Raw genomic sequence first — 26,580 nt, 5'->3', positions numbered from 1 at the left:
TGTAATGGAGGGGGCCACATAGGTGGACAGAGGTGCTGGTTAGGGCTTCAGCTCTCAGAGGGTTGGTGTGTGTGTGTGTGGGGGGGTGATTCTTGTGTATCAATGGCATTATTAAAGTTAAGAAGGAAATAAAAGAGAGCCCCTTATGGACCAATGTCAATTGTAAGCCAAGAATTACACTTAAATCAAGACCCAAGGTATGCAAAGTCAAGAAAGAACACCAAGTACATGGTGGCTAATTTTATAATCCTCTAAAGACCTCAAAGCTCTTGGAAGTCATCACAAAGTATTATACTAGAGAAAAGAGCCAAAGAAGAAGAAAACTAAAGGCAATGCCCATTGGTATGAAGAAACCAGATTAGAATGTCTCCCACCCTTAGCACCATCAACCATGAACTTGGACCCCCAGCCCCACGGCCAACTCCACCTCAACCATGACTGCATCATTGTTCTGCCTGAGCAAGAAGCATTTTTGCCCATGTGTGTATGTGTAGACAAGATGCAGAAAGGGAGAATCTCAGAATGTGTTGCCTGCAGCTGTCCTTTTTTGTAGTGCTTTCTGATCCTAGAAAGAGCCTAAATTTTTCCCATGAGCCCATGTGCTCACCTTCTCAACCACCTCCAAAACTCATGTCTTTTGCCTACAGTCCCCTCACTTCTCTCTGATCTGTCCTCAACATCTCCCTGGTTAGTCCACCAGTGCCCAGTCAGAGGGTAATCCTTAAGTTTGCGGGCCTCCAGGCACCCACCAGACCACCCCAAGCCAGCAGCCACATCCCAACTTCCAAAGCAACCCTGCTTCTCCCAGCTTTTCATTCCTCAGAGGAAGGAAAACACACAACCACAAGGTCTATGGTTTGCATGGTACAACTGGCTCCTGCCATGGCTGACCCTGCCAGGCCACAGCCAGGGGCTCATAGTCTGACTGTCCCTAATTTCCTCCTCCCCAGTCTTCCCATCCAAGTGCCCAATGTATTTTCAAAGAATTCCTTCTCTTGGAGGCATTGAGATAAAACATAGAGATGAGCAAGTTGGGGCTGGGTCCTGCACTCTTGAACCTGCGTCACTCTGATACTTCCCATCTATTTTTTATTCCCCACCAGTGTTTCTCCATCTTCTTTTCATTATTGACCCCTCCCAAGTCTATTTGGACCTTTGTTTCCCATTACTTCTTCATCCATGAAATTTCAGTATTGCAGATACAATGTGTATCTCTATGTGTATCTGGTGGGCTACATATACATAAAAGAATGCACATACATAGAAATATTGAAATAAATACAAACAGTTTACATCAAATAGTGATCTAGTTTTCACTCTGCCAAGTACAAGATTCCCCTTCCCTTTGGGGGCCCATTCAGACTGCAGCCCCAGTATCACCTGACTCTCCTTCCCCCTCCCCTTGGAGCCTCTTAATTCATAGGTTTGCATTTCTGATGAACTTCCAGGCAATACTGCTGGTTCTCAGACCACATGTTGAGACCCATGGTTGTCATGGAAAGTGGATGTGTTCTGGAGCCTGAGAGACCAGGGTTCAAATCCTTGCCCTGCCACTGAGCAGCTGTGACCCTTGGCCAATGGAGAGAAGTTCTCTGAGCCTTGCTTTCTTTGTCTACAAATGGAGTAGTGTTTTCTGTCTCTCAGATGGTTACAGGATAGCTTGGGTACAGCCTGGGATGCCTTCACCTCATTGGGTAGGGGGAGGGCAGAGGCAGCAGATGGAGAAAGAGATATGGTTGGCCTCTTCATCCTGGGGAGAGAACTATGGAGCAGTCTGGGCTGAGGAGGAGACTGTCTTCTGATAGTAAGAGCTCTATTATGGGCTCCAAATCCACACACTCCACGGGGCCTGGCACTTCTGACACCGGAAAGAAAGGACTCTCAGAACTCACCTGTCTGGAGAAGTGTGAAATGGATGTGCTGTCATGGAATAGAGGATTTGGACAGCCTCAGACTCCAACCATTGGAAGATGGGTGCACTCCAGGTCACTGGGCCCCCATTTACACTGTATGTATCTATGTCTGGTTTATTTCACTTAACTCATTATCCTCTAAATTCACCTATATTGTCACAAATGACAAGCTTGCATTTTTTTGTCTTTGTGCTGGTACGAGAGCTTGAACTTAAGGTCTGTTAGCTTTTTTTGCTTAAGGCTGGTGTTCTACCACTTGAGCCACACCTCGGCTTCTGGCTTTTTGCTGGTTAATTGGAGATAAGTGTCTCACAGACTTTCCTGTACAGGTGGCTTTGGACTGTGATCCTCAGATCTCAGCCTCCTTAGTATCTAGGATTGCAGGGGTCAGACAGTGGCATTTGACTTAAGGCTGCATTCTTTTGAGAGATTGAGTGATATTTCTGTGTTTATGTCTATGACACATGGCCATGTGTTGCTTAACAACAAGAATATGTCTTATAACACAGGTTGTTAGGCTATTTTGTCACTGTTGGGACAAATGGAATGTTCTTACACAGAGAAGGACAGCTTCCATGTCACAGGCAGTAGTGTTCCCCTGGAATGTTTTCTGTCATTACTCAGTGTATGACTGTCACCATATTTTGCTTGTCACTGTGTCTGCCTACGATGACCAGTGCTGCAGTGAACCCAAGGCATTTACCTCTGTTTTCATAATGCTGTGAGAGACCCTGGTGAAAATATGGGAACATGAGAGTAAAAGATTCCCCAGGAAGCCGTGCGCCGGTGGCTCACGCCTGTAATCCTAGCTACTCAGGAGGCTGAGATCTGAGAATCGCGGTTCAAAGCCAGCCCGGGCAGGAAAGACCGTGAGACTCCTATCTCCAATAAACCACTAGAAAACCAGAAGTGGTGCTGTAGCTCAAGTGGTAGAGCGCTCGCCTTGAGCTGAAGAGCTGAGGGACAGCGCCCAGGCCCAGAGTTCAAGCCCCATGACCAAAAAAAAAAAAAAAAAAAAAAAAAAAGATTCCCCAGGAGTCATTGCTTCCAAGGAGAAAGTCATGTTTGAGAGTGCAATGAAGCATGTCTCTATCCACGAGGTCTCTAATGGTGTGCCTCAGGATCAAGGGAAAGGCTAGGGTGTGGTTCAGTGGTAGTGAAGATGACTTGCATGTTCTAGGTCTGCCACCACCATCAAAAAGAAAACAAGCTAGCAAAAAAAGTCATCAGGTCCAGGACTCTTCCTACCTCTTCTCTCTCTCTCATACCACCTGACCCATCGGTCACTGTGCCCAGCAGCCTTCTGTCCTCCTGATGCTCTGCCTCACTCTTTGCATTACAGTCAATGGAGTCTTCCATCACTTTCTCTGTGGGATGCTACTACATCCCCGCTTTGGGCCTGCTATCCCCCACAAACCACTGGCTCCATTCTGGTCCTTAGTTTGAGCTCTCCTCAAGCATACACCTAGATATATCTCTGCCCTGGTGAGCTCTCAGGTTTAGCTACTCAATGCCTCTCCCCAAGGAAGCACTTCCCATGTTACATGCACAGATGATACTTCCCCTCTGGGACCTCATCTCTCCACCATGCCCCGTGCTTTGTGCCCGTCCACACTGAATCACTGCCTGTGATGAATATGTTGCCCCCACCCCCTTAGATCTTGGTGCGCACACGGGTCTCACTGGCCTGTGCTTGCCCATCATGCTTCTTACTAAGGTACATCATCAGTGCCCAGCTTCAACAGATCTGACCTTGGCAAAGTCCCCCTCCCCACATTGCTGGGCCAGTCAGTGCCAGCCCGTGGATTCCTTCTCACATATTTTAAAACACAAGTGAGGGAAAGTAGAGAAAATAGTTGAAGGGACCCCTCAGGAGTTGTCAGTCATGTCAACATCTGCCCAAGAGGGTTCTAAACATGCATTTCAGGCCAAGAACAGCCCAGTCTCCTCTCTCCACTGCTGACACCACTCACCTCATTAGTTATCTCTTCTCAGCATTCTGGTGCATTTAGGGGTCTACCTCTCCAACCAAACTGAAGGTTCCTGAGACAGAGATGGTGCCTAGTCCCCACCACCTCAGGACCTCAGTATACTGTTACTGGTCCAGAGAAGCCCTTCACCTGCTGTGATGGACAGTAAGAGCTTGCTCTAGAACTTGGACTCTTCTGACTGCTCACTTGGCTTGCTTGATCCTCACAGCACCCCCACTGCACTAGATGACAGTAGCAGTCATCTCCATCTTACAGATGAGCTAATAGCTGGCCAGTGGTGGAAGTTGAGACCAGGAGCCTCAGGATAGAACAGGGTGCCCATAAACAGAACCAACACATATACCATTGAAAACCCTTGTAGTGGCCACAAAAAGTAAAGCTGTTAAGAAAACTAGAAACAATATCACCATTGCTGTATGTCATCAGTATAAAATGTCTTTTTTTTTGGTGGTGTACAGATTTGAACTAAGAGCCTTTCTTATGCCAAGCACCTGCCCTGCCACTGAACTATACCCCAGTCCTCAATGAAATATTACTAATGATACAGCTTACAATTCTCATTGTATTGTATGCCTTCAAAATCCTGGAGGTGATATTAACAGCACCTGTCATTCAGGGCAAGCACATGTCAAGTCATCAGGAGCCATGGGGGTGGCAGGCATCCGGGCCAGAATAACTGAAGGCCACCACCATGGATAGAGGCCTGGAGCTTGTACTCAACACTCAGACAGTTGGGGAGGAAATGAACCAAGAGTGCCAAGTACCCCTGGGTCCTCATTTTTCCTTAACAACCACTAATCTTTTGTTTGATGTCCTTTTTGAGTCTCAGCAAGCAGCATCTGGCCCACATGGTGATTGTGAAGCCCACTCTAAAGATGAGGCTCATGGTGGTTAAAGACATCAAACATCTTACTTAGACACATTGTTAGCAGTGGCAAAGAGGGACCTCAAATTCACAACTTTGGACTCCAGCTCCAATGCTCCATATGGGGTACACAGCTGCCCATTGAAACAGGACTTTCTGTCCGCTCACACTGCAGCTGGACCAGTGATGGGACAGGAGCTGCTGGGTCTTGAAAGCAGCAATGCCCCTTGGTGTGAGGCAGGACCGGCCCAGTCTGAGCAAGTGGATGGGGGCCATGCCAAGTCCTCTATGGAAAAGAACCTTGTCATTCTCCAGTCTCAGCTTGGCCACGAGGGGCTGAGAACAAATTGATGGCAATGGAGCCATAACTTACTGCTGAAGGCCTCTTTGTTCTTGGCAAAACAGAGAAGCCATTAGTAATGGGAAAGCACTGGTGCACAGATATAAATCCCCACGCTGCAGAGCTGATAAACATCTTGGAGGGGACTGGGCTTCAGGGAGCTGGGCAGGTTAATCTCAGGCCATGGATCACTGGTGGGCTCAGGCAGTGTTCACCTGCATGGGGCAGGCGCGCCTCGCCCACATGTAGGTGGAGCCGCTACCAACCCAGGCTGCTGAGTTGCGAGAGACTCAGGTCACCACATCAGTGACCCTCGAGACCCTCACTTGTCCTCAGCCCCACCCACCCAAGTCCCCAGTCTTTTCTTTCAATAGAAAAATGGGTCCTAAGCCCTGGGACTGGGGTAGCCTCCCAATGAACACAGAGGTGTTGCTTGTAGCAGTTAGCTGTGAAGATGCCCTTGTGCCTGCTTCAAGCGACCAGTTCAGACAGGAATAGGGTCAGCCCAGCTGGGCAGGGAAGAAACAGAATGGCCTATCCCAAGCTGCTCACTGTCTGAAAAACATTACAATCAAGGGTGCAGTCCAAGGATGTGATCGGTATACCAGACATTAGCCATAGGTGCTGTGCTCCAACCCCCACCCCACTTCCTGTATCCACAGCAGACCTACCAATTGAATTCCACACTCATTCATCCCATTGAACCTTCCTGGCTTCATGATCCTCTTCAGCTAGCCATGACCAATCTATCAAGTTGGAGTTTGAGAGGGAAACCCATTTGTCATCTTTCTTAAAAGCCCTCAAGGCACATCTGTACTGGCAGTGGGACTCTTATAGAGCAATAAAAAGTGTTCCAGCCTTCTAGAAATTTCTGCCTCCTGCCCTAGCTTTTGTACATTTCTTCTCCATGGTTTCACATGCTGGGTCTCTTTTTCTTTTCTTTCTTTTTTTCTTTTGTTAGCACTTGGGAACCAAGTCCCCAACTCTAAGCTCCAGAGCAAAGCCCAGACACCAAAGGCTTGCCAGTCCAGCCCTCTAGCCCCCTGTACCAAGGGTAGGATGGAACAAAGGAGACTGGCTGAAGACCAGAGAGAGTTGAAGCGTCTAGGCTTGGCAGCCTGGCACCCAGCATAAACCTGGAATGGCTAGTGTCCTAGAAGACAGGATTCTGACATCACCAAGGAAGTTTCAGTTCCCTCCCCCGATATAAGCCATCTCTGAGGTAGTGATGGCAGACGAAGCCCCTTCTGCACCTAGGCCAGGGTCCACTGCATGCTAGCCCTGATCCCAGCCCCCACGGCCATTGCCTATAGTGCTCTCAGAAGCTCCTAGGTTCCCAGCACAAACTCCTGTCCCTGGGAGAAACTCGGCTTCCTGATTTGCAGAAGCTATAAAAGGACTCAGCACCAGAACCTGCCCCCTAACACCTAGAGAAGCCCTCAGTCCTCCGAGGGACCCTCTCTTCCAAAAGAATGGCATCTTTCCAGGGATTCTTGGTTAAGCTGGAGCTAGAAAGTTTTCCATCCCAGAGTACACTCATTTGCTCCAGAGCTACACTTAGGGTTTACTGTACCTTATCATGCGGTGGGACACAGGATGAGGAAAAAGTGGGGTGGGTAAAGATGTCTAAGCCTGTGCTGCTACCTACCACCTGGCCCTGGTTGTATCTGAACTGGATCTTGGGGTACTGTGGTCTCAGAAGAAACTGACAGTCATGTAAACAGCCACCGATCACAGGGGACCTGTGACACCAAGTGTCCTCTGATCCCCTTGGTGTTAATAGCGTGTCCCTCCCATAGCTACCCTCTAGCCTTCCCCAGAATGATTAGCCAGCAGTAACAAGAGGTAGCACTTATCAAGTAGGTTTTACACATAAACTAAACTCTTTACATACATTATGTCATCTGGCTCTTAAATCACCAGAGGTAAGAACTCACTGTTCTCATTTTAGGGCAAACAGGCATAGAGACCTAGCCACGACAATCTGGCTCTGGGCAGTCCCTCCCCTACCTTTCTTGATTTCCACACCTTGTTGTCTTTTGAGCTCTTAGAAAATGCTCCAACCATGTCTCTCCTATTCCAGGGTGGGTGATGCCAGTGGTGGGGCACTGGGTAGACACTGGGTGGTACCTGACCTCCTTGCCAAGCATCTAGTATTCCTGATGTATCAAGCAGAGGTCTTATGCAGGGTGTGGATGGGGCAGGGGGCATAGCTGTAGTGTGTATATGAATGCCTCTTCCTGGGTCTCTCATCTGGAAGCTCTGGGAGCTTCCAACCCAGAATAGCCACACTGAGCTGCCATTTGTCAATTTTTTTTGGTTGGTTGTAAGGCTTGAACTCATGGCCTGGATGCTATCCCTGAGGCCTTTTGCTCAAGGCTAGCACTCTACCACTTTGAGTTACAGCTCCACTTACTGTTTTCTGGTAGTTAGTTGGAGATAAGAGTCTCATAGACTTTCCTGCCCAGGCTAGCTTCCAACCACGATCCTCAGGTCTCAGCCTCCTAAGTAGCTAGGATTATAAGCATGAGCCACCAGTTCCCAGTCCCTTTTTGCCAATATTTGGGTGACATAGGCGGGGTATCCCCTAACCCAGAGCCATCTCTGCAGCTAGTCACCATTTTGTTCCTCCAGGGACTTGAGTAAGGAGGAACTGAGGGCTGTCCCCTGCAGCACTCCAGATGAGACATTAGTTCCTGATGCTGGGAAATATGGGAAGAGTCTGAAACCAGCTCAAGTGATAGATCTTTTTGTTCTAAAATGATGGCAAAATTACCAGCTTTTCATCAAGTAAGAGCAGGAACCCCAGAGCATGGAAGGAGGTTGCAGGGGGGCGGGTCACCCATGTCAGATCAGTGCCCCAAGTGTCAAATGCTCAGACCTTAGACATCTCTGCCCCCTCTCTGTGCCTGGAACAGTCACACACTGTGGTGGCTTCTGCTGGCTTTCCAAGCACCCATCTTCTTAGCCACTTCTTTGCCACTTAGTCTCCTTCCAGGCATGTTGGTGTACAACATGCCACTGAGGCAGATCCCATACGCGGTTCCTTGTGTACACAGACTCATTATAGGCTCTCAGAGCCTGAGACCCCAACAGTTGCTCTGGGGTGGGCAGGCAGGGGAGAGCAAAGCCTTCTACTTACCTGAAATGATGGTGTAGCCAATCCCCCTGGGCCGGCCTTTATCCTGATCAACAGCAGTGATCACTCGTACCGTTGTGCCCTGAGTGGAAAAATCAGGGATTGAGGTCAGTTGTCTGGCTCCAGGTTGCTGTCTTTCTTCATAGCTGTCCTGTCCCCTCCCCTGTAGCTTCCCTTCCCATCCTGAAGCAGGGACTCCCCAAGACCCTCGGACAGACACCCCAGGGTCGTGTGTGTATGTGTGTGTGTGTGTGTGTGTGTGTGTGTGTGTGTGTGTGTGTGTGTGTATGTGTGTGTGTGTGTGTGTGTGTGTGTGTCCCAACCTTGCTAATGCCATTGCCACCCATGCCCTTCCCCCATAGGCTTCTTTCCCATGAGCCGTCTACAGGAAAGCCAGCACAGAAACAAGAGGTTTGGCCTCTGTCAGAGCCACCCAACAGATTGCTGTGTGGCTTCAGGAAGAATGCTGAACCTCTCTGGCCTCAATTTGACCCACCTTTATTATGATTAAGAGCAGACCTTGTTTTCAGCAGGATACAAATAGATGAAAACATGATGGGTTAATTATTCTATGGGTAAGTCCTGAAAGCAAGCATCTCTAGGGATAACCCCAGAGGCACTGAGGCCCTACACACCTCATTCCACACAGCTACTGGTGCTGTGCCTGCCAATGTCTGCATTCTCCTTTTCCTGAACTCCTGACAGAGAAGAAGGGGTGGAGGGTAGGAGCTGGGCTGACCAGGATGAGGAGCTAGGGGGCTGCACTCCCAGGGATTGAGGAGTCAAGGACTCTGGCACACACAGCTGCTGTGCACATTCAGAGTGCTCAGATGGGAAAATGTACAAAAAAGTGCAGCTGTCTACTGGCAAAGGAGGAACTGGCAAAGGAGTATAGAGATGGGGGCATGTAGGGTGGGTTGCATGGAATGAGTAGGAGTTTGCTGGGGAGAGAGAAGGAAAAAGAAGTTCCTCCACAGAGAAGGCATTGCACAGGCAAGGGCTTGACAGCATAAGCTGGGCTAGGAAGAAGAAGAAGAAGAACTCATTCAAGTATCAATTGCTGGAGTGGCTAATTGATTGAATAAATGAGCATACACATGAAGAGAGTGGACATTGTCATCAGCTCTATTCCCTGAGTCACCCTTTGCCAAGGTTCACCTCCACCTTGCTGCTGTCAGCTGCCCCTGTCTACCCTGTGGCCAGGCAGCAGTTTCTCTGGGGTGATAGACAGCAGACAGGCCCTGCCTCTATACCCTGGGGAATGGGAATAGCTATCCTGCCACTTGCATATTTAATGAATAGCTCTTGTGGCCTTGAGAACCTCTCATCCGGGCACCATTTATCAGCCTCCCTGCCTCCTCTCATCCAAGCGCTTCCCCCCCCCTCACCCCGTTTAATCATTCTCCCTGCAGAGGAGTCTGCTCCTTGACATTCAGGTCATGGCCCTCCTCCCGCTCCTCCTGGGGAATCAGCTGGGATCTTACAGGATCTGCCCTCTTGCCCCTCTCCCTGGTACTGCTGCCCTTCCATATCTTCTGGCCAGGGGTGCAGAGCTAGAATTGCCCCACGCTGAAGAAAAGTGGAAATGTCTGCTGGACACAGCACAGAGGGGAGGCCTTGCAGCCAGCAGGTCTAGCCCCTTCCTTCCTCCCTTCCCTGGGGGTAGGACTTCCACCTGCATCCCCGGGGGGAAAACAGCCCTCATAAAGCCATAGAAAGATACCATAAATCTAGTAGGTCCTAGAGTGGACCCAGAGGCACCAGCAGGGCAGAGAGATGGGACTGCCTTGGGCTTGCCAGCCCTCCTGCCCTGTGCTCCAACAGACTGTTCTCAGACTCGCTCATCCCACTGTCACCACTGCCCCAGGACATGGTTCCATTTTGTAGAGGAGGTCACAAAGTCCACTAGTTAAGTGGGTTTCAAGGTCCTGTAGCAAGGCCTGAGGGTGAAGCCAGACTCACACTGTGCACTTTGGCTCCAAGGTCTTCCTGCCCATCAGGCAGCAGGCCTCTGTTAGAGGACTTGCTAGAACATAGAGAATGACATTTATGAACAGCACTGTTCCATGCCAGGCACGATTCTAAGTCCTTCCTGCCATTCAAGTCCTGTTGAACTGGGAGAGGGCTGTGAGACAGAGCTACAGTAGGCTGTAGCAGCCACGTGGTAGAGACCCTCTGCCTGCTCTCCAGGGTTCTGTCACTTGGAGCCAGAACTTCCTTCACAGAGCCTGCCCCAGGGTCCTGGAAACAGAACATTAGGCTCCAAGGGTCTACTAATGTCCTTATTTGAAGAGACCTGTCCATCTTGGGCTTACTCTTCAGAGGAAGGGCCTGAGTGAGTCTGTCCCCAGCAGGAGATCTTGAGGGCAAACAACTGTGGCCCAAGACTCTAGCCATCATGATGTGGGACACCCCTCTGGGGCCCCTGCCAGGGTACCATATGTGTCCTGCATGGGGATCCCAGGGCTGCCCCTGGAGCACTGAGGTAGGAACAAGTCTGCCAAGTTAACAAGGTCCAGAGCCCAGTGGAACTCCTGTGCAGTCACTAAACAAGGGGTCACTGCATGCCTGTGTCCACTCCAGGGCAGGCCAGGCAGGGTGGGGCCTTGGACAGTGAGCCTTAGGGCACAGAGTGAGGCAGTAAGTCCAGGCCTTTGAGAACTTGATGGGCCCTCACCTTCAGAGGCCTAGGGCATCTCTCCTACAGACAGTCACTGGCCACAGTCTGAGTGGCCAGAGTCTTCCTGCCAGGAGGGCAGGCAGCCCACATCCCAGCAGGAGTGGCACCCGAGATTCCGCTGTGCCAGACTCCTGACAAGGTTTGGGGTTTCATCTCTTTTTGGGTAAATAAATCCACTTTTAATAAAACCCTGAGCTTTTAATACAAGTGCAGACACAAAGACTGGAAATGTTATGAGAAGGAATTAGCAGGGAGGCATGGGGGCTCCCGGGAGCCCACGGCTCTTGTTTCCCAGTCTCAGTGATTATATTTTCAATATATTGCAACTTATTTCCAAAGATGAAGGAATGAGAGAGTGCAGCCTTGCCTGACCCAGAGCCAGGCCTCTATGGGGGAAGGGTACACCTAGTAGCTCCTCAGGGAAGCTAGTGGGGCTTGGCCAGGAGGGAGGGGTAGGGAGGCAGCACAGTGGGGAGACAGGCCCAACTTGAGAAGGGCCTTCTTCCCTCATAGGAACCCATGGGGTGGGGGGAAGAAGAGGCCTCCAAGAATATAAGGCTTTCCCCAGACAGGCATCCGGTATGCAGGTGAAAGGTTCTAACTCCTTGTAAGGAGAGAAGGAACCCAGGAAAATGGTGAAGGGTTTGAGTCTGGTGCCAGAGTGCCTGCATTTGAATACTCTTCTAAGTTTTAACCTCTGGCTGCCTTGTTTTCTTATCTGTAAAATAGGCATAATAGTGATCCCTCCCCAAACTTGGAGAGAGCAAAGGAAGGGGTGACAAAGAAATGTACTCATTACCTGACTTATGTAACCCCTTTGTAGATCATCTTTATAATAACAATAAAAAATTTAAAAAAATAATAGTCCATTCATCTCTTCATACCTCCTTCCGGCTCTCCTTCCCCCTGTCCATGGTGCTGGGGATAGAACCCAGGGCCACGGATATGGAAGGCAAATGCTGTACTGCTGAGCAGTACTGGAGCCCCTTCATTTTCAGTTTTTGAGATCGAGTCTCACTAATTTTGCTTGAGCTTGCTTTGAGCTGAGCGCCATTCACCTGACTCCATCTTTTAAGTACCTGGGATGACAGATGTATACAGCCATGCCCAGCAGAGTTAGGACTTTTCTTTCTAGAAGGTCCCAAAGTGTGGTCAAACCTATAAGCCTATATATTTGGGAGGTAGAGATTAGAGAATAATGGTTTGAGGCCAACCTAGTCATTAAAGTTCAAGAGACTCTATCTCAACTTATGGCTGGGTGTACCAGTACACACCTATCAACCCCAATAACAAAAGGGAACACAAGTAGGAGGATTGAAGCCTAGGCTGGTCCAGGCATAAAGCTAGACCCTTCCCTGGAAAAGCAGCTGGAGGCATGGCTCAAGTAGTAGAGTGCCTGCCTAGTGAGTACAAAGCCCTTGAGGTCAAACTCTAGCGCTACAAAGACCATATTTATCCTTTCTGTAGTGTGTGTCCTTCCAAGGAAGCCCTCAGCAACAGAATGGCTGTAACAGGGGCTAGGCTGGGCTGTGCCCATCCTCAGGGACCATGCCCAGCTCCTTCCTCGCCAGCTTATCTGGGATACCCTGACCCCCCCCCGCACCCCACATTTCCATGGAAGGATTAAGAACTTTGAACGGTGATGTGTAGTTTTCTTGGAAGTGGGAGGCACCTGGGTGAAGGGGGCTGGCCAGCAGGGGTGACAGGGACTTCCGACAAGAGCTGCCACAGCCGATTCTGAGGCAGAAAATCCTATTTCTCAGTCCTTAATTCCAGTCAATTCCAGTCAAAGGGCTGATAGGCATCGGCTGGCAGTAATTTGTGCAGTTTATCCGCTCTTTCCCCTTCTATCGGCCCTTCACTGACGGGCAGGCCGACATGCTGTTGCTCGAGTGAGGAAATTAAAATTTGATGCAATAATCCCAAATAAGAAGGATTTTATTAGGTAATATATACACTTTAGATGAGGCAGGCTAGCCTGATAACACTGATAGTGGAGACATACATGCTGGGAGCGACAGATAAAGAGGGAGAGCAGGGAGAGAGGGGAAGGGGCTGGATGGAGGACCCCTTGGAGCAGCAAAGGCTAGGCCTGGAATGGAGGGTGCCTGGATCCTCCAGCCCGGGGTAGCTGAACAGACAGTGGTATGTCTCAGCTCAGTTCCTGGCCAAGGAATGACTGCATCAAAGATGCAAACAAAGTCAAAGAGAATTGAAACAGATGCTAGGATACAGGGTAAGGAGCAGGTCTAAGGTGGGTGAGCATCTGGTATGTTCCATGGAATCAGAAGGAAGAGGGTATGGCTTCGTACCAAGGCTCTTGCACACGCAGGGAGACTAATGAATGAATGATGAATGAGGATGAGAAGGAATGGGATGAATGATGGATACTCCAAGACATCTATAGATCTGAAATGATCTGAAAAAACTAATGATAGTTTAAGGTAATGTTGACCTGCTATGATGGAAGGGGGATAGAAAAAGACATGCTGCAGGGTCTCAGAGACAGCTCACACCAAGCACACAGTCCAGCACTGTCTCACACTGACAGGAAGCTGCTGTGGGGAGGCCCAGTCCAAAACAAATATACTTATAATGAGGCAAAGACCCTGTTAGGAGCCACTCTGGTTTGATGTCTGCCAGAGACTAGCACTGGACCGATGATTTGCATGCTTATTCCTAACCTTGAAGACCATGAGAAGAGGGAGGCCCTGCCTTAGACATCATTAGCCCCATTTCACCAGTGAGGAAGTGGTCAGGAGTTCCAGAGACAAGGGTTCAAGGTGATCCAGTGCCTACATGAATAGTACAGGTGAGTGTAATTAAGTGGTAAATTATGCAGCACAGAGGTCAGTTGTACAGGAGTGGAGGGAGCAGGACATTTATCTCTGGCACCCAAGGGGAAGAAATCAGGAAAGTTATGGAAAGAAAGGTGGTAAGTGATCTGGGAACTCAGTGATGGACAGGTGGACTCTGGGTTGATACCACAGCAAGTGCCTGGGTGGTACTGGTGGCGGGATGGTAAAAATGCTGGTCTGACCAGGCCACATGTTTGATTCAACATTGAGCCATTCCTTAGGTGCTTCTTGAGTAGCCTACCATGGCATTCCTGTCCCTCTGCTGGGCCACATGTCCAGGTAAGCAGCATAGGAGAGACTGGGTGAGTTGCCCAAGAGCCCTAAAAGCCCAGAGGGATAAGTTCAGGAGCCAGGGACAGAAGGCAGGCCCCTTTTTACCTGAAAATAACAGCCAGGTCTGACCCAAAGTTGAGATGTGAGTTTGGCTAAGCTGGAGTTGGAGGCAGAAAGGAAGCAGTATGGGCTGGTGCTGGACCATGGGGTGGGCTAAGGAAGGGTAGCTCTACTGAAAAGCTGTGATTTCCACTTTCCCTAGAATGCTAAGAAAGAGGCCAGGAGTGGTGAGGGAAGCCTTAAGTCTCCCTCTAATTCCCCCTTCTCTATTCTCTCTCTCTCTCTCTCTCTCTCTCTCTCTCTCTCTCTCTCTCTCTCTCTCTCTCTCTCTCTTGTCCATCATGGGCCTTGAACTCTGGGCTTGAGCGCTGTCCCTCAGCTCTTCAGCTCAAGGCTAGTGCTCTACCACTTGAGCTACAGCGCCACTTCTGGTGTTCTGGTGGTTAGCTGGAGATAAGAGTTTCATGGAGTTTCCTGCCCAGGCTGGCTTTGAACCTCTATCCTCAGATCTCAGCCTCCTGAGTAGCTAGGATTACAGGCGTGAGCCACCGGCACCCTGCTTCCCTCCTCTATTCTTAAAGCAGCTTCACATACCTGGGGCAGAGGATAGAAGCATCTTGCTTGCGAGACACTCCATTCTATAGCTGGCCCCAGAAGGAAGTGGCCAAATGCAGGCTCCACCCCAGGAGCCAAGGATGCCCAAGTCAGAGCCACCATGGTGTTCAATGAGGGGCGGCTTCCCCCGTCCCTGCTGGCCTGGGCTCATAGTCTGCACCCAGCCGAGGAAAGCACACCTCTCGATTAGCTCAATGCTGCGAGCTGTGCAAATGGCAGCTGGGACCCTGAATATCTCTAGCCTCAGGTAGGCACCCCACTTTGTTTTCAGACTGAGTCTTTGCTCTGAACATACCTGAGTCCCTTCAAAAGAAGATGCACACTTTTCTTTCTACAAATGCTGTTTCCCTAGCTGTATGTTGGGGGTTGTGTCTGTCTGGAGGGGGTAATACCCTGCTCTCATTCACCAGGTTACAACAGCCATTCCGCGAAAGCTACCAGACCGGGGATGCATGTCCTTGACAGTCAGGCCAAAGAGTGGGTAATGTTGTTTTGTTTACTAAGACCCTCTCTTCTAGTCACAGCTGATTGAGATGGACACATGGCTCCAGAGGAGCCAATTAACAGGCTGGCTGTTATCAGGCATCTGATAACTTGTGAAATGGCACAAAATCAAGAGTTCTCCCTTGCCAAACAGTGAACTTGGAAAACTCAAAGACTGAGAAGGTAGATGGCAAGATGGCTAACTACTTAATTGTGATTGGTGCCAATAAAGGCACAAGAGTATGGCTGACCCTGTGGATGCTTGTCAGAGATCTAACCTCCAGCACCAGTTGTAGTTGCTATGGGCACTACCATCAGTCCCTCTAACATGCCCTAGCTAGACTTGCTTTCTTGCCACTCAGAGTCCTCTGGAGATGATGAAGGGCAGGTGTGCAGCGCTGCATGGGGTTGCCCCTGCCATCATGGGAGTGGGGGCAGGGCATCCTTCCCCAGGGCCCAAGAGTCTCACCGGAGGAGAATGCTCGTAGATATTGGTGCTGTATGGCAGGTTGATAAAGATGGGATCCATGTCCTGGATGTCTGTGATGATAATGGCCAAGTTAGCCAGGGTGGACAGAGGTCTGGTCTTGTCTTGATCCTAAGAGGACAGAGAGAGCACACAGCCTTAGGTTACACGATGCTGTGGATCCACACATGCATACATATACCTTTCCCCCACATTCTTGTGTACTGCTATGGGGAGGGCTTCTCATGAGTTAACTCCTAAGTACTAAGTGTGGCCTCTGAGCTGGGCAGTAAAATACAAACAAGGCCTTCAAGGCTTAGTTGGTATCCCAAAAGAAGGACAGGGTAGAGGCAGATCTCCTGGCTCCAACCTGGCTGTCCTGCCCATGTGGTGGCTGGGATCCCTGGCTTGGGGTAGAGACAGTGCTGTCTTTAGCTCCATCACTCACATTCCCCCAGGGTCACTGTTCTGCTCACCCAGGGATGCAGGGAACTGACTGGGATAGGACTCTCCTTTGGCCCCAGAGGTGGTTCCTCTGCAACCCACATCCCTTGCTCTAAGCAATGCTGATCAAGGGACATTTCTAGTTAAACCCAACAGGGGAGCTCCAGGGCTTGTGACATTTGGGGGTCCCCAGGAAGGAGTCCCACAGGCAGAAGGACCCCTGTGGTCAGTTAGGTAATAGTAAACCATCAGAGTTATCTTGGAAATTCAGTCCTGTAAAACCCACTGAGAAAGGAACCCTGCAGCCTGTGCACAGGACCCTACAAGCACAGTCCATGATGATAAATTAAGTAACTGGTACTGTGGGGGTGACAACGACTAGCAACAACATAAAGTGATGGACTCAGTTCCTCCACCAGGCACCGTGTGAGGTGCAGCATGTTCTCATGTGGTTATTTTGTCCATCATTCAGATGAATTAACAGAGACTCAGAGATGGTCAGCAGCTTTCCAGAGTCACACAGCTGATAAGGGTACAGGCAAGACTCAAACTCAGATTGTTTTACATAAAAACTTGCCTTTAACAGTCTTGGTCTGGGTCCCTAACATCAGCTCAGTCTCCATCTTGCTGGGGATAGCTATCAATAAGTTCTTGCCCTTCCTAGAGTCTGAATATTCCTTTTGACAAGACAGAAGCTTTGACTGAATGACCTTGATAGTCCTTGGGCTTGCACATGGTCTGGTCTGGGATTAGAAGAGCAACACAACTGTCCTAGAATACACTTGCTTTGGTTTGTCTAGGGTGATATGTACAATGCAGGGCACCTTCCATGGCACAAGAAGCTTGGTGCTCACCCCTGCTTTCTGGAGAGAGTCCTGCAGAGCCCAGACCTGGGGCGGGGTGGTGGGGGAGAGTGGGGAAGCAACTTTATCATCATTGTCCTCTAGGGTCCTCAGCATAGCAAAATGGGGGTGGGAGGGTGTGCCCAAGGGAAGAGAGAATCTGGAATTGGAAGAGCAAAGTAAAGGGGCTGTGGTAGCAGTAGGGCAGCCTCCCAGGCTCCATGACCATACAGCCATGACCAAGGCAGGGGACCTCACTGCCCAACCAGGGACCTCAAGAACCACCAGGCACACGGGCCAGGGTGGGGAGACCCAGTAGAAAGCCCTGACCTTGAACAGAAGATGCCTGATTGATTCTGCTTTGCCATTATTGGCCTTTGTGGATAGCTGGCTTTTATCTAGCCTGCCACCGCATCCCACATGTGTGTGAGTGTGGGGACTTACCGTAGCATTGACCGTGAGCTGGTAGCCCTGCGTGGTCTCATAGTCTAGCTCCCGTATCACAGTGACAATGCCCCGGGCACTGTCGATGGCAAAGAACGGGGAGGGAGGCTGAAAGGAGTAAAGGACACTGCCGCCTGCACCCAGGTCAGGGTCTGTGGCATTCACGATGAAGATGGGTGTCCCCACCGGGGTGTTCTGGAATGAAAACAAACCAAATAAAAGGCTGAGCACTGGCCTTCATCAGCCATGACTCCCCCAAAAGCCCAGTAACCATGTCCACCAGCCAGCCAGAACTCCAAGCGCCATCATTTCCATTCTAAAAGGGTTCCCAGGAATTTAAAAATGCAATAGCTATTTTCCCTCTTGAGGGCCTCTTGGTGGCTGTAAGAGTACCAGTTCCAAAGATGATCTGCTCATCCCAGAGTTCTGCATGAGGGGGTCTCTCAGTCCCCAAACCCATTTCTTAGTAGCTTTGCTTCCTGTGTTGAGTGCCCCTAGGCTGCCCAAAGCACCTGCTTCAAGAGGAGTGGGAGATGGAGCTTCTAGCTTGGCCTGGTGTTGCTAGTAAGTATTTGTGGGCTCCAATCAGAGGGCCTGCCGGCTGCTCAAATGCTCCATGACTTGCTGTGGTCTAAAGTGCCTGTAATGCCTTCCTCTTTCTCACTGAAGGTCTCTTGTTAAAGACCACTTCCTCATGGGGACAGGCCCTGCCATGTCAACTCTAGCTCTGCTATACACAATGCTTGAAGTAAACTACACCTCCTTTCCTGTGACTGCTAGGACATGCATGGGGGCCTGAGGCTTCAGGGAGGCCTCAGGCTCTAGGTTTGCCTTGCCTAGCACAGGACATGGCCTCCTGCAACTGTTACGAACACAATAAGTGGGTCTTTCACATTCTAAGACTCTGCCCATCTGTTGACTGTCTGTTCTCAGCTTGGTACCATCCACCTCAGCACCTAACACTGTGTCACTGGTTGAGTGAATTTACCCATAATTTAGTGAGCTCTGGATACATCTAAGGAAAAGCAATGTAAACAAGGCTCCTCATAGAAGGAAAAAAACAAGTAGAAGCAATTATTGACTGCTGTGTGCCAAGCTCTGTGCTGTATGGACTGCATCTGCCACCTCTGTGACAAGTGCCTTCTCAGTGACAGCTATTATCCTGCCTTGGAAAACAGAGGATAGGTAACTTGCCCAAAGTCACACAGCCAGGCCTTGAATTCAAGTGCAACACAAGACCTCAAGCTTCCTCAAAGTATTGGCATCATTCTTTCAGGCCTGTAAGGCCTCCAGAGAACACAGCCACAGAGGTGATATACATCCTTCCTGAATCTGCCAATTCTCCCCCACTGGAAACTGGTTTGAGGTTGAATGAACAGACCAACGCCTGTGCATTTCCCACACTCTGCCTACTGGAGACAGGAGACAGACAGAAGGAGTCCCCTCTGTGTCTCACCATCCGTGCCACCCCAGTACCCTCTGCTCAGGACATAGGCCAACATGGACTGGCCCTGTCTCACGTATCATACTTCATTTCCTGGTAGTGTGCAGGCATTCATACTTCTCAAACCCATCAGGGCCCCTAATACCTTTGAGTGCCTGAACAAGTTTTTCCTCCCCTTGCTCTTGCCTTCACCCGCCCCCAGCACCCCTTACCACCCCCCCCCCCCCGCTCCACTCAGCTGCCTGGAAAACAGATGTTCTTTTCCTCCAAAAAGAGAGCCAAGCCTGCAAGAGGCAGAGCCAACAAGTGCCGAGGTGTTACACATGCACAGACCATCTGTTGGAATCCCAGCCCTGTTGTAGGTCTTTGGATGAATAACCTAATCTCTCTGATACTTAATCTCTTCTCTATAGTTCTCTATACTGTCCCATAGGGTTGAAGTGAGGCGGACATAAGCACGTAAGTATAAACTTCCCAGCACGTGAGTGCTGAGAAGATGGGAGCTATGTTTTTAATATCTAAATATGTGCTAGGTGATTACAGCCATACCTCCAGGGATTGGGCTGGGAGGTGTCAAAAAGCACCGGGGGGGGGGTTAATGGGACCCTGTTGGGCAGTCCCTGTTGGTTCCATGTCATTCTCTTAGACTTACTGTACTCTGTTCTGTCCTACCTAGCCCCATGTCTTCAGGGGCTGATGATCACAGACTCTCTTGCTAGCAGCTTCCAGTTGGGATCTGCCAACAGAGGTCCTGATGGGAGTTCTGAAGGAGGGAAGAGAGAATCTGGAGTAGAACTTCCTTGTCCTATCATCTCTGTCCATAATCTGTCTTCTCCCTGGTTCTGGCTTCCAAAGGCTCCAAAATACCATTTTTTCCCTTTTCCTCTTCAGCCCTATACGTAGGAAGAACTTCCCTTTGTTGCTAGCCTCTGTGAGCTTTAGCATCCCTTGTTTTCTTCAAACTGTGTCTACCTGCTGTGGATCTTAAGTGTCTCTTAAAGGACCATGTAACAGAAGTTTGATTCCCCAATCTGTGGTGCTATTAGGAGGTGGTGGAGCCTTTAAAAGGTGGGGTCTAGTGGTAGGAAGTTATGTCACTGGGGGCATGCCCTTGAAGGGAATATTGGGAACTTGATCTCTAGTTGTTGTGGTGGTGGTCAGGGGCTTAGACACAGGGCCTAGGCACTGTCCCTGCGCTTTTTCACCCAAGGCTAGTGCTCTACCACTTTGAGTCACAGTTTTTCTGGTAGTTAATTGGAAATAAGAGTCTCACAGACTTTCCTGCCCAGGCTGGCTTTGAACTGTGATCCTCTGATCCCAGTCTCCCAAGTTGCTAGGATTACAGGTGTGAGCCACTGGTGCCTGGCCTGACCTCCTCTCCCCCCACTTTTTGCTTCTTGGCCACAATGTGACTAGCTTTCCTCTATCACATGCTACCGCTATGCTTTTCTCTACAGGCCCAAAGCAATGGGACCAAGCAACCATAGACAGAGACCTCTGAAACTAAGCCATAAACAAACCTTTCTTCCTTTTAAGTTGATTTCATGTTCAGGTATTTTGTTACAGTGACAGAAAGCTGACTAATACACTACTCTTCCATAAGTTGGCTCTTTATAGACATGCCTTTATTTGAACTGCCCGAGATGAACTCCTTCCAGCATGACCTTGATTGACACAGTCAACTGCAAATCCACAGCTCTGGAGACCAAACTCCCCTGTACAAGGGATCAGAGAAGCCAGCTTCCACTTTGATGTTCAGTGTGGCTCTGGCCTCTAGAAGGTCCTGCTGGGCGTCACAGCTATAGTTCTCTCTAAAACATACACAGGTGTTAGAGCCAGCCCTCTGAATCCAGAACAAATGTTTTATGGGGATGTAAGGTTCTGGCCACAAGAAGGGATAGATAGTCTGATTTCAGAGCAGTTAGTCTCATAAGGCAGCTAGGACAGCATTTGAAAGCACATAGCCAGTAAGCGCAACACACCCCACATGGAGTTAATGCCCAGAGGAGAGGGATGATTCCACCAGAGGTCAGTTCTCCAGCTTCTGCCTCAGGGAAATGAGGATATTTTACCCATTCATACCTCATGGTCCAGGGTGAAGGCTCCCTGAAGACTTAGGAACAAGATCCAGCAAACAGAGTTAGAAAGGGAAAACAGAAGCCATGGGTCCTGCAGCTGACCTTCTTGGATTATGTTTCATGCCCATTTGATTTCGGCATAACTTAGGACAGCTTTTTAATGGGCCTGGCAAAGAGCCACTCACACTTAGAAGGGATAGACTATTGGAGAGAAAAGAATGGTGACTCTGCATTTCCAATCTTGGGCACTATACTCTATCAGGGAACTGGGAGGAACCACTGGTCAGCTGGGGGCTTTGCCCAGCTCAGCTGTTGCCCCCTGGGAATGTATAAGGTGTGTACCCATGTCTAGAGCCTCAGCATAAGCAGATTTCCTAGGAACCAGGGGCTGCCTGGCTTCCAGGTGTCCTGCAGGCAGGCAACTCTGGTGGCTCAGAATACAAACTCAGAGTCAAACCCTCTAACTTTGAATCTAGATCTTTGTATTGGGAGATCTTGGACATGGGCTGTGAAATCTCTTTGGCCTTAGTTTCCCCATCAGCAAACTGGAACTATTAGCAGTACCACTTCCCTGGGCTGCCATGAGAAGTAACTTTCTGAGATAAGGTATGGGAAAATGAAACACTTGTCACTTGGTCCGGGCATATAGCAATATGGAGCAACAGTCAATAAACAGTCATTGCAATTCTTATTATTCCAGGGAGGGATCACAGGGCTGCAGGTATTGCTCAATGGTAAAGCATTAAGTGCTAGGTTTGATCCACAGAAGCACAGGAAAAAGATCTGTCAACACAGGCAGGGTGACAAAAGCATCATTTTTAAGTGAAGTGGTACAAATAGCCAGTGAACCTGTTCACCATGAACTTGGACATGTGGGCCCCTTAAAATCTAGAAAGAGAACATTTCCATCTGCTGCCTCAGGCTGCTGCAGGAAGGTGAAGTGGGAGATTCTCTAGAGGGTGTGGGATCTTGAAAGGGGAGGATGGGACCTACTAGAGGAACATCCCTACCCCAGACAGTTCTGCAACTCTGGGATGGTTCAAATGTAGGAGCTAGAAGGAACCTTGGGGCTATTCCAGTCCAGCCTCCCCAATTTACAGATGGAAAAAGTGAGTCCAGCGAGCAGCTCTGCTCCAGGGATCCTGGAAGAGCTGGAGCTATAAATCAGATACTGATACTCATGTATGAACTTAGGTGGCAACTTCAGACCTAGGACCCATCTGATTGGTCCAAGGTAACCACCTGACTCATGCAGGCCAATCACACAAGGCCTTGGAAATTCTATCAATTGGCTGTGGGAATCTGAACAGAAAGCTCTTTGCTTACTAGTTAGCTACTGGGGTGTCACCAGGACAGGCAGAGGAAGGCCATCCGCAATGACACATGTAGAAAGAGGGGAGGAAGAAAGTCTCTCACTCTGGAAGACCCCTCTCACTTGTGAAGACCCCTTTGGCCTTCCTTTCTGGTCATTGGCTATGGCACTAAACCCACCACAGGCTTCCATGGCTGTCTGCCCCTTGCCCCCCTTGTCCTGCTGTCTTCATTCTACAGCTCTGTCCAGGCTCCCCTACCTCTTTCTTGCTCCTTTAATACTCATGGCCAGCCTACAGCAAGCAGAGCCCCAGGCCACTGTCCCTGGCCACTGAGAGTATCAGAATGAATGGGGGTTGGGAGGGATGCAAATAAAGTGGGCAGGGGACAGTGGCCAGGGACTTGTCCTCATCAGACTGGATTGCTGTGTATTCAGGCACCCTTTGCTTCAAAGCCTGTGCTCCCATCAGCTTGTCCCTCTCAGCTGGTGTCCTACACCATACTGGTCACAGGCAGGGCAGGCCCCTGCTTCTCTCAGTCCCCATTTAAGCTCCCAAATCACTTTGTGATGGACCTGCTGTAAATGGGCCACCTTGTGCAATTCAGAGACAAATAAATCTTTTTGCTACTCCTTGGGGTGACAAGGGAATAGACTCTGGGAAAGTTCTGCCTTGCGAGGGATCTTGTTCGTTAATAATAATGATGAATGGCTCAGTGTGCACATGTAGTGTGTTACATTCCACTCCTGGCTTCTCCAGAGGTGCGGGGTGCTCACTGGAACGGGGTGGGGGACCATGGGCAGCCAGGGAGATAGAGAAAGGCAGAGAGGGAGGGAGGCAGGGAGGAGAAAACAGATGGGGACAGCGGTAAAGGAAAGGGGAAGGGAGGAAAATGACAAGAGAGAAAGGAAGATCAGAGGGTGACTATGAAAACTAGGATGGGAACAGTGAAAGGGGCAGAACTGGGGGGCCAAAGCAAAAAGGGAATAGGGAAGAAGATCCACAGAGGAAGACAGGGAGGCAGCTGGGGCAGGAGAGCAAGGGGACAAAAAAATAATTGAAAGGGGAAGAAAAGAGGCCTCACCCAGGAAAAGTTGTAAACAGCAAAGCAGAAGACAGGAGCAAGAGGGAAGGAAGCCAGGCACATCTTCGCATGCTCACGGGTGACCCTTCCCAATTAGATTAACTCTGTACCCTTGGCCCAGTCTGCAAATCCCCTCTTAGGTGCCATCTCTAAAGACGTTATTAATATTTATGGAATGCTTGCTAGGTGCCACTACAGTCTTTAATATCTTATTATAGAGCCTGTTATAAAATGCATTAGTAATAAATTCCCAACCAATGGAGTTCTGACAAGGTGCAGGTTCCTCAGTGGATCAGAGTTGGGAACAGACCCTTCTGGAAGGTGAATGGGGTGTTCGGAGGCTGTCTGTCTGAGGTGAGATGGGTACTTCCTTTTGCCAGGTGGCGGAAATGGAAGCTCAGAGAACTGAAGCAACTTGTCCAAAGTCACCCAGCTGGTCAGTGGTGAATTCAAATTCAAGTTTAAGACACTTTTCAGTGGGCTGGGAAGGTGGCTCAGTGGTAGAGCGCTTGCCTTGCATGCATGTAGGCCCTGGGTTTCGATTCCTCAGCACCACATAAGCAGAAAAAGAAAAAAGCTGGAAGTGGCACTGTGGCTCAAGTGGTAGAGTGCTAGCCTTGAGCTGAAGAGCTGAGGGACAATGCCCAGGCCCAGAGTTCAGGCCCCACGACTGGATGCCCCTCCCCCCACAAAAAAGACACTTTTCAAACCTCAGGGGTTCCAGAGCTAAGAATGAGTAGGCTCACAGCTTCTCCATGGCTGGTACTGTTTGGCCTCTTCACACTATGGAAGGGTGGGCTGGCTGGAATGGGGTGGGAAGGAAAAGGGTACCTCAAAACTGCATGTTCACTAAGAGCTAGGAGATGGGTTCACAGTGGAAGTCAGGAGGGGAGCGCCTTCTGAGTAAGATTCCAGGGCAGAGAAAACAGCTGCTTTCTGGGTTCCGTTGATTGCCCGACAAGTGCCTCTTCACCAACTCTGGAGGCCTGTAGGTGCTCAGGCAGCATTCTGTGACCTTCTAGCTTATGGGGGTAGGGACAGTGAAGAAGGAGGAACTGGGTCTACAGGAGATGTAGGCAATGTTCTGCCTCAAATAGGCTGGAAGGAATATGAGACCTCTGTGGAGGGCAGGGGGCGGAGCCCACACAGATGACTATATCTGGTGAACAGGGAAACAGGGGGCAAGTGCCCACAGGACCTCAATGGGGTGTCTGGGACCCCATTCTGATGGGGAGAAGGCACATGCGCACATGCATACCTGCGTTCCAGCCCGTCTTGGCAAGATAATCAAGAAGAGCTCATTTCATGACATCTCTTCCCTCAATGTCTGTGAGCTCTCAGGTGATGGATAGGTGCTGCTGCTAAAGGTGCTGGGCAGGCTCTGAATCAGGGCAGGCTTTCAGGTAGGGGTGTCAGCTCAGTTCTCCCCATCACTGAGCCCCCCACCCTTGCAAGCCCCCAGCAGTGCACTGTCCACCTCAAATTCTAGAAGACATTCCCCAAGGTGCTGAGTAATGGCACACCTGGCTCTGATTCCTGCCAGTGCTGACCTGCAGGAGTAGCCTTGGCTCCCCTTGTTCCTCCCCCACCCCCAATCTCCATCTTCCTGTTGCTTCTGCTCTTTGCCTTAGTCCCTCTTTACTCCCAGGACTGTCACTTGTCCACAGAAAGGCATTTGATAGATGTTTTAAAAGAACCAGAGACTCTCCAGTAAATGTGGAAGACTGAACACATCCATTTCTTTCTGGTTGTATCCCAACCCCTCACCAAAATGACAATAAGGAAATTAAAATGCATAAATCCAGAAGAGCAGAGAGAACAGGAGAGCAGACAACAGCGCACAAGAGGTGTCAATACTATGCTGGAAACAAATGGGCCTCAGTTTCCAATTGTAAGTGCTTTAGGAGAAGGGAAGGTGAAGACTTAGCCTGACATGGAGTCTGGGTGAGCTCTGGACCTGCAGACACCAGGGCATGCCGAATATGAGGCAGGGCTAAGGAATGTGGGCTAAAGCTCTTTCAACAGTGAGATTAGCCACCCAACTCCCTGTCAGCAGAGCAGTTCTTTTCCCCACTCCAGGCCAGGGACTGTGACCAGGAAGCTTTCATGGACTTCATCTCCCTGCCTTTCCTACCATAACCAGGCCTCTTTTTTAGCCGTGACAGCCATGCAGACCCCAAGAAAACTGGCCTAAGAGAAAACTCAAATAGTAACCTGTTAGGGTTTCTTCAGAGGAAAAGCTGGGTCTTTACTTTATTATCCATAATGATGCCCAATGGTCAACAAGCACTCTCCATTCCACAGGCCTCAACCACAACCAGTGAGTGAGTGAACAAATGGCCAAGTGTGAATCACTCCACAAGGAGATAGCCAAGGCCCACTAATACTCAGGGAGAACCACCAGTGTGAGAGACAGAGGGAATGAAAGGAAAAGGAGTGACAACAAGTGTTTACAAGTGGTGTGGGGGTGTGTGTGTGCACGCGCGCGCATGCATGCCTGTGAGGGGGGGGAGGGAGGGAGGGAGAGAGGGAGGGAAAGAGAGAGAGAGAGAATAGAATACTGGGGCTTGAACTCAGGGTCTGGGTGTTCTCCTTTTCCACTCAAGGCTGGTGCTCTACCACTTTAATTAACTGGAGATAGGGATCTATTAACTGAAGATCTATTAACTAGAGATCTAAGGATCTCAGCCTCCTGAATAGCTAAGATTACAGGTGTGAGCCACCTAGCTGAGCATCCTTTCTTTGAGGAGATGGGTATAGAAAGACTTGCTTAATGGAGGTACCAGAAGACTGACAGGAAACACTGCATGTATGGTACTTGAGATGTAATAAATATTACAATCTATCACAATGTTCTGACCTCATGGGGCAGGTATAAGGAGCAGGGTGGAAAGTCCAGACCTGGGTCTATAAACTGTAAAGTGTTTTATAAACATCACTTCCATTAGGAGGTCTAGAGTCAAATGGGATGGTTTTGAAGGCTGGGCTTCCAGCTCTGTACTCTACAGACAAAAAAAGTCCCGGGAAGCTTCTGGGTGTGCCTCCATCCCAAAGGGTTTGTATGATCCAGCCCCCACACTCGTTCCTTTAAGATGATTAATCAGGCTAAACAATATGAATATGCAAATCTCCTGTGGTGGGCCTTACATCTTTGGAAGCTGCCACTAAGAAGTGTATTCTGAATAAGGAAACAGCTCAAGCCCAGTGCTTTCTCTCCCCGCTGTTGCCTCCAATTCCTCCCCAACCATGTG

The 26,580-nt window shown here is 49.7% G+C and overlaps 1 protein-coding gene across 1 annotated transcript in view; it reads right to left on the bottom strand.

Moving 5' to 3' along the window:
* Cdh23 (cadherin related 23) overlaps positions 1 to 26,580 on the bottom strand; it is a 355,092-nt gene that overhangs the window by 201,523 nt on the left and 126,989 nt on the right. Inside the window, exons 7-9 of the mRNA XM_070020517.1 lie at positions 17,414 to 17,608; positions 15,687 to 15,815; positions 8,252 to 8,330 (exon numbers count right to left, since the gene is read on the bottom strand). Of these exons, the coding sequence (XP_069876618.1) occupies positions 8,252 to 8,330; positions 15,687 to 15,815; positions 17,414 to 17,608 (403 nt within the window). The remainder of the gene's footprint in view (positions 1 to 8,251; positions 8,331 to 15,686; positions 15,816 to 17,413; positions 17,609 to 26,580) is intronic.

This window comes from Dipodomys merriami, unplaced genomic scaffold (assembly GCF_024711535.1).
Source record: "Dipodomys merriami isolate MVZ:Mamm:240054 unplaced genomic scaffold, mDipMer1.0.p SCAF_14, whole genome shotgun sequence".
Taxonomy (NCBI): Eukaryota; Metazoa; Chordata; class Mammalia; order Rodentia; family Heteromyidae; genus Dipodomys; species Dipodomys merriami.
The sequence above is the reverse complement of the archived record's forward strand: the minus strand, read 5'-3'. Positions and strand labels throughout refer to the sequence as shown.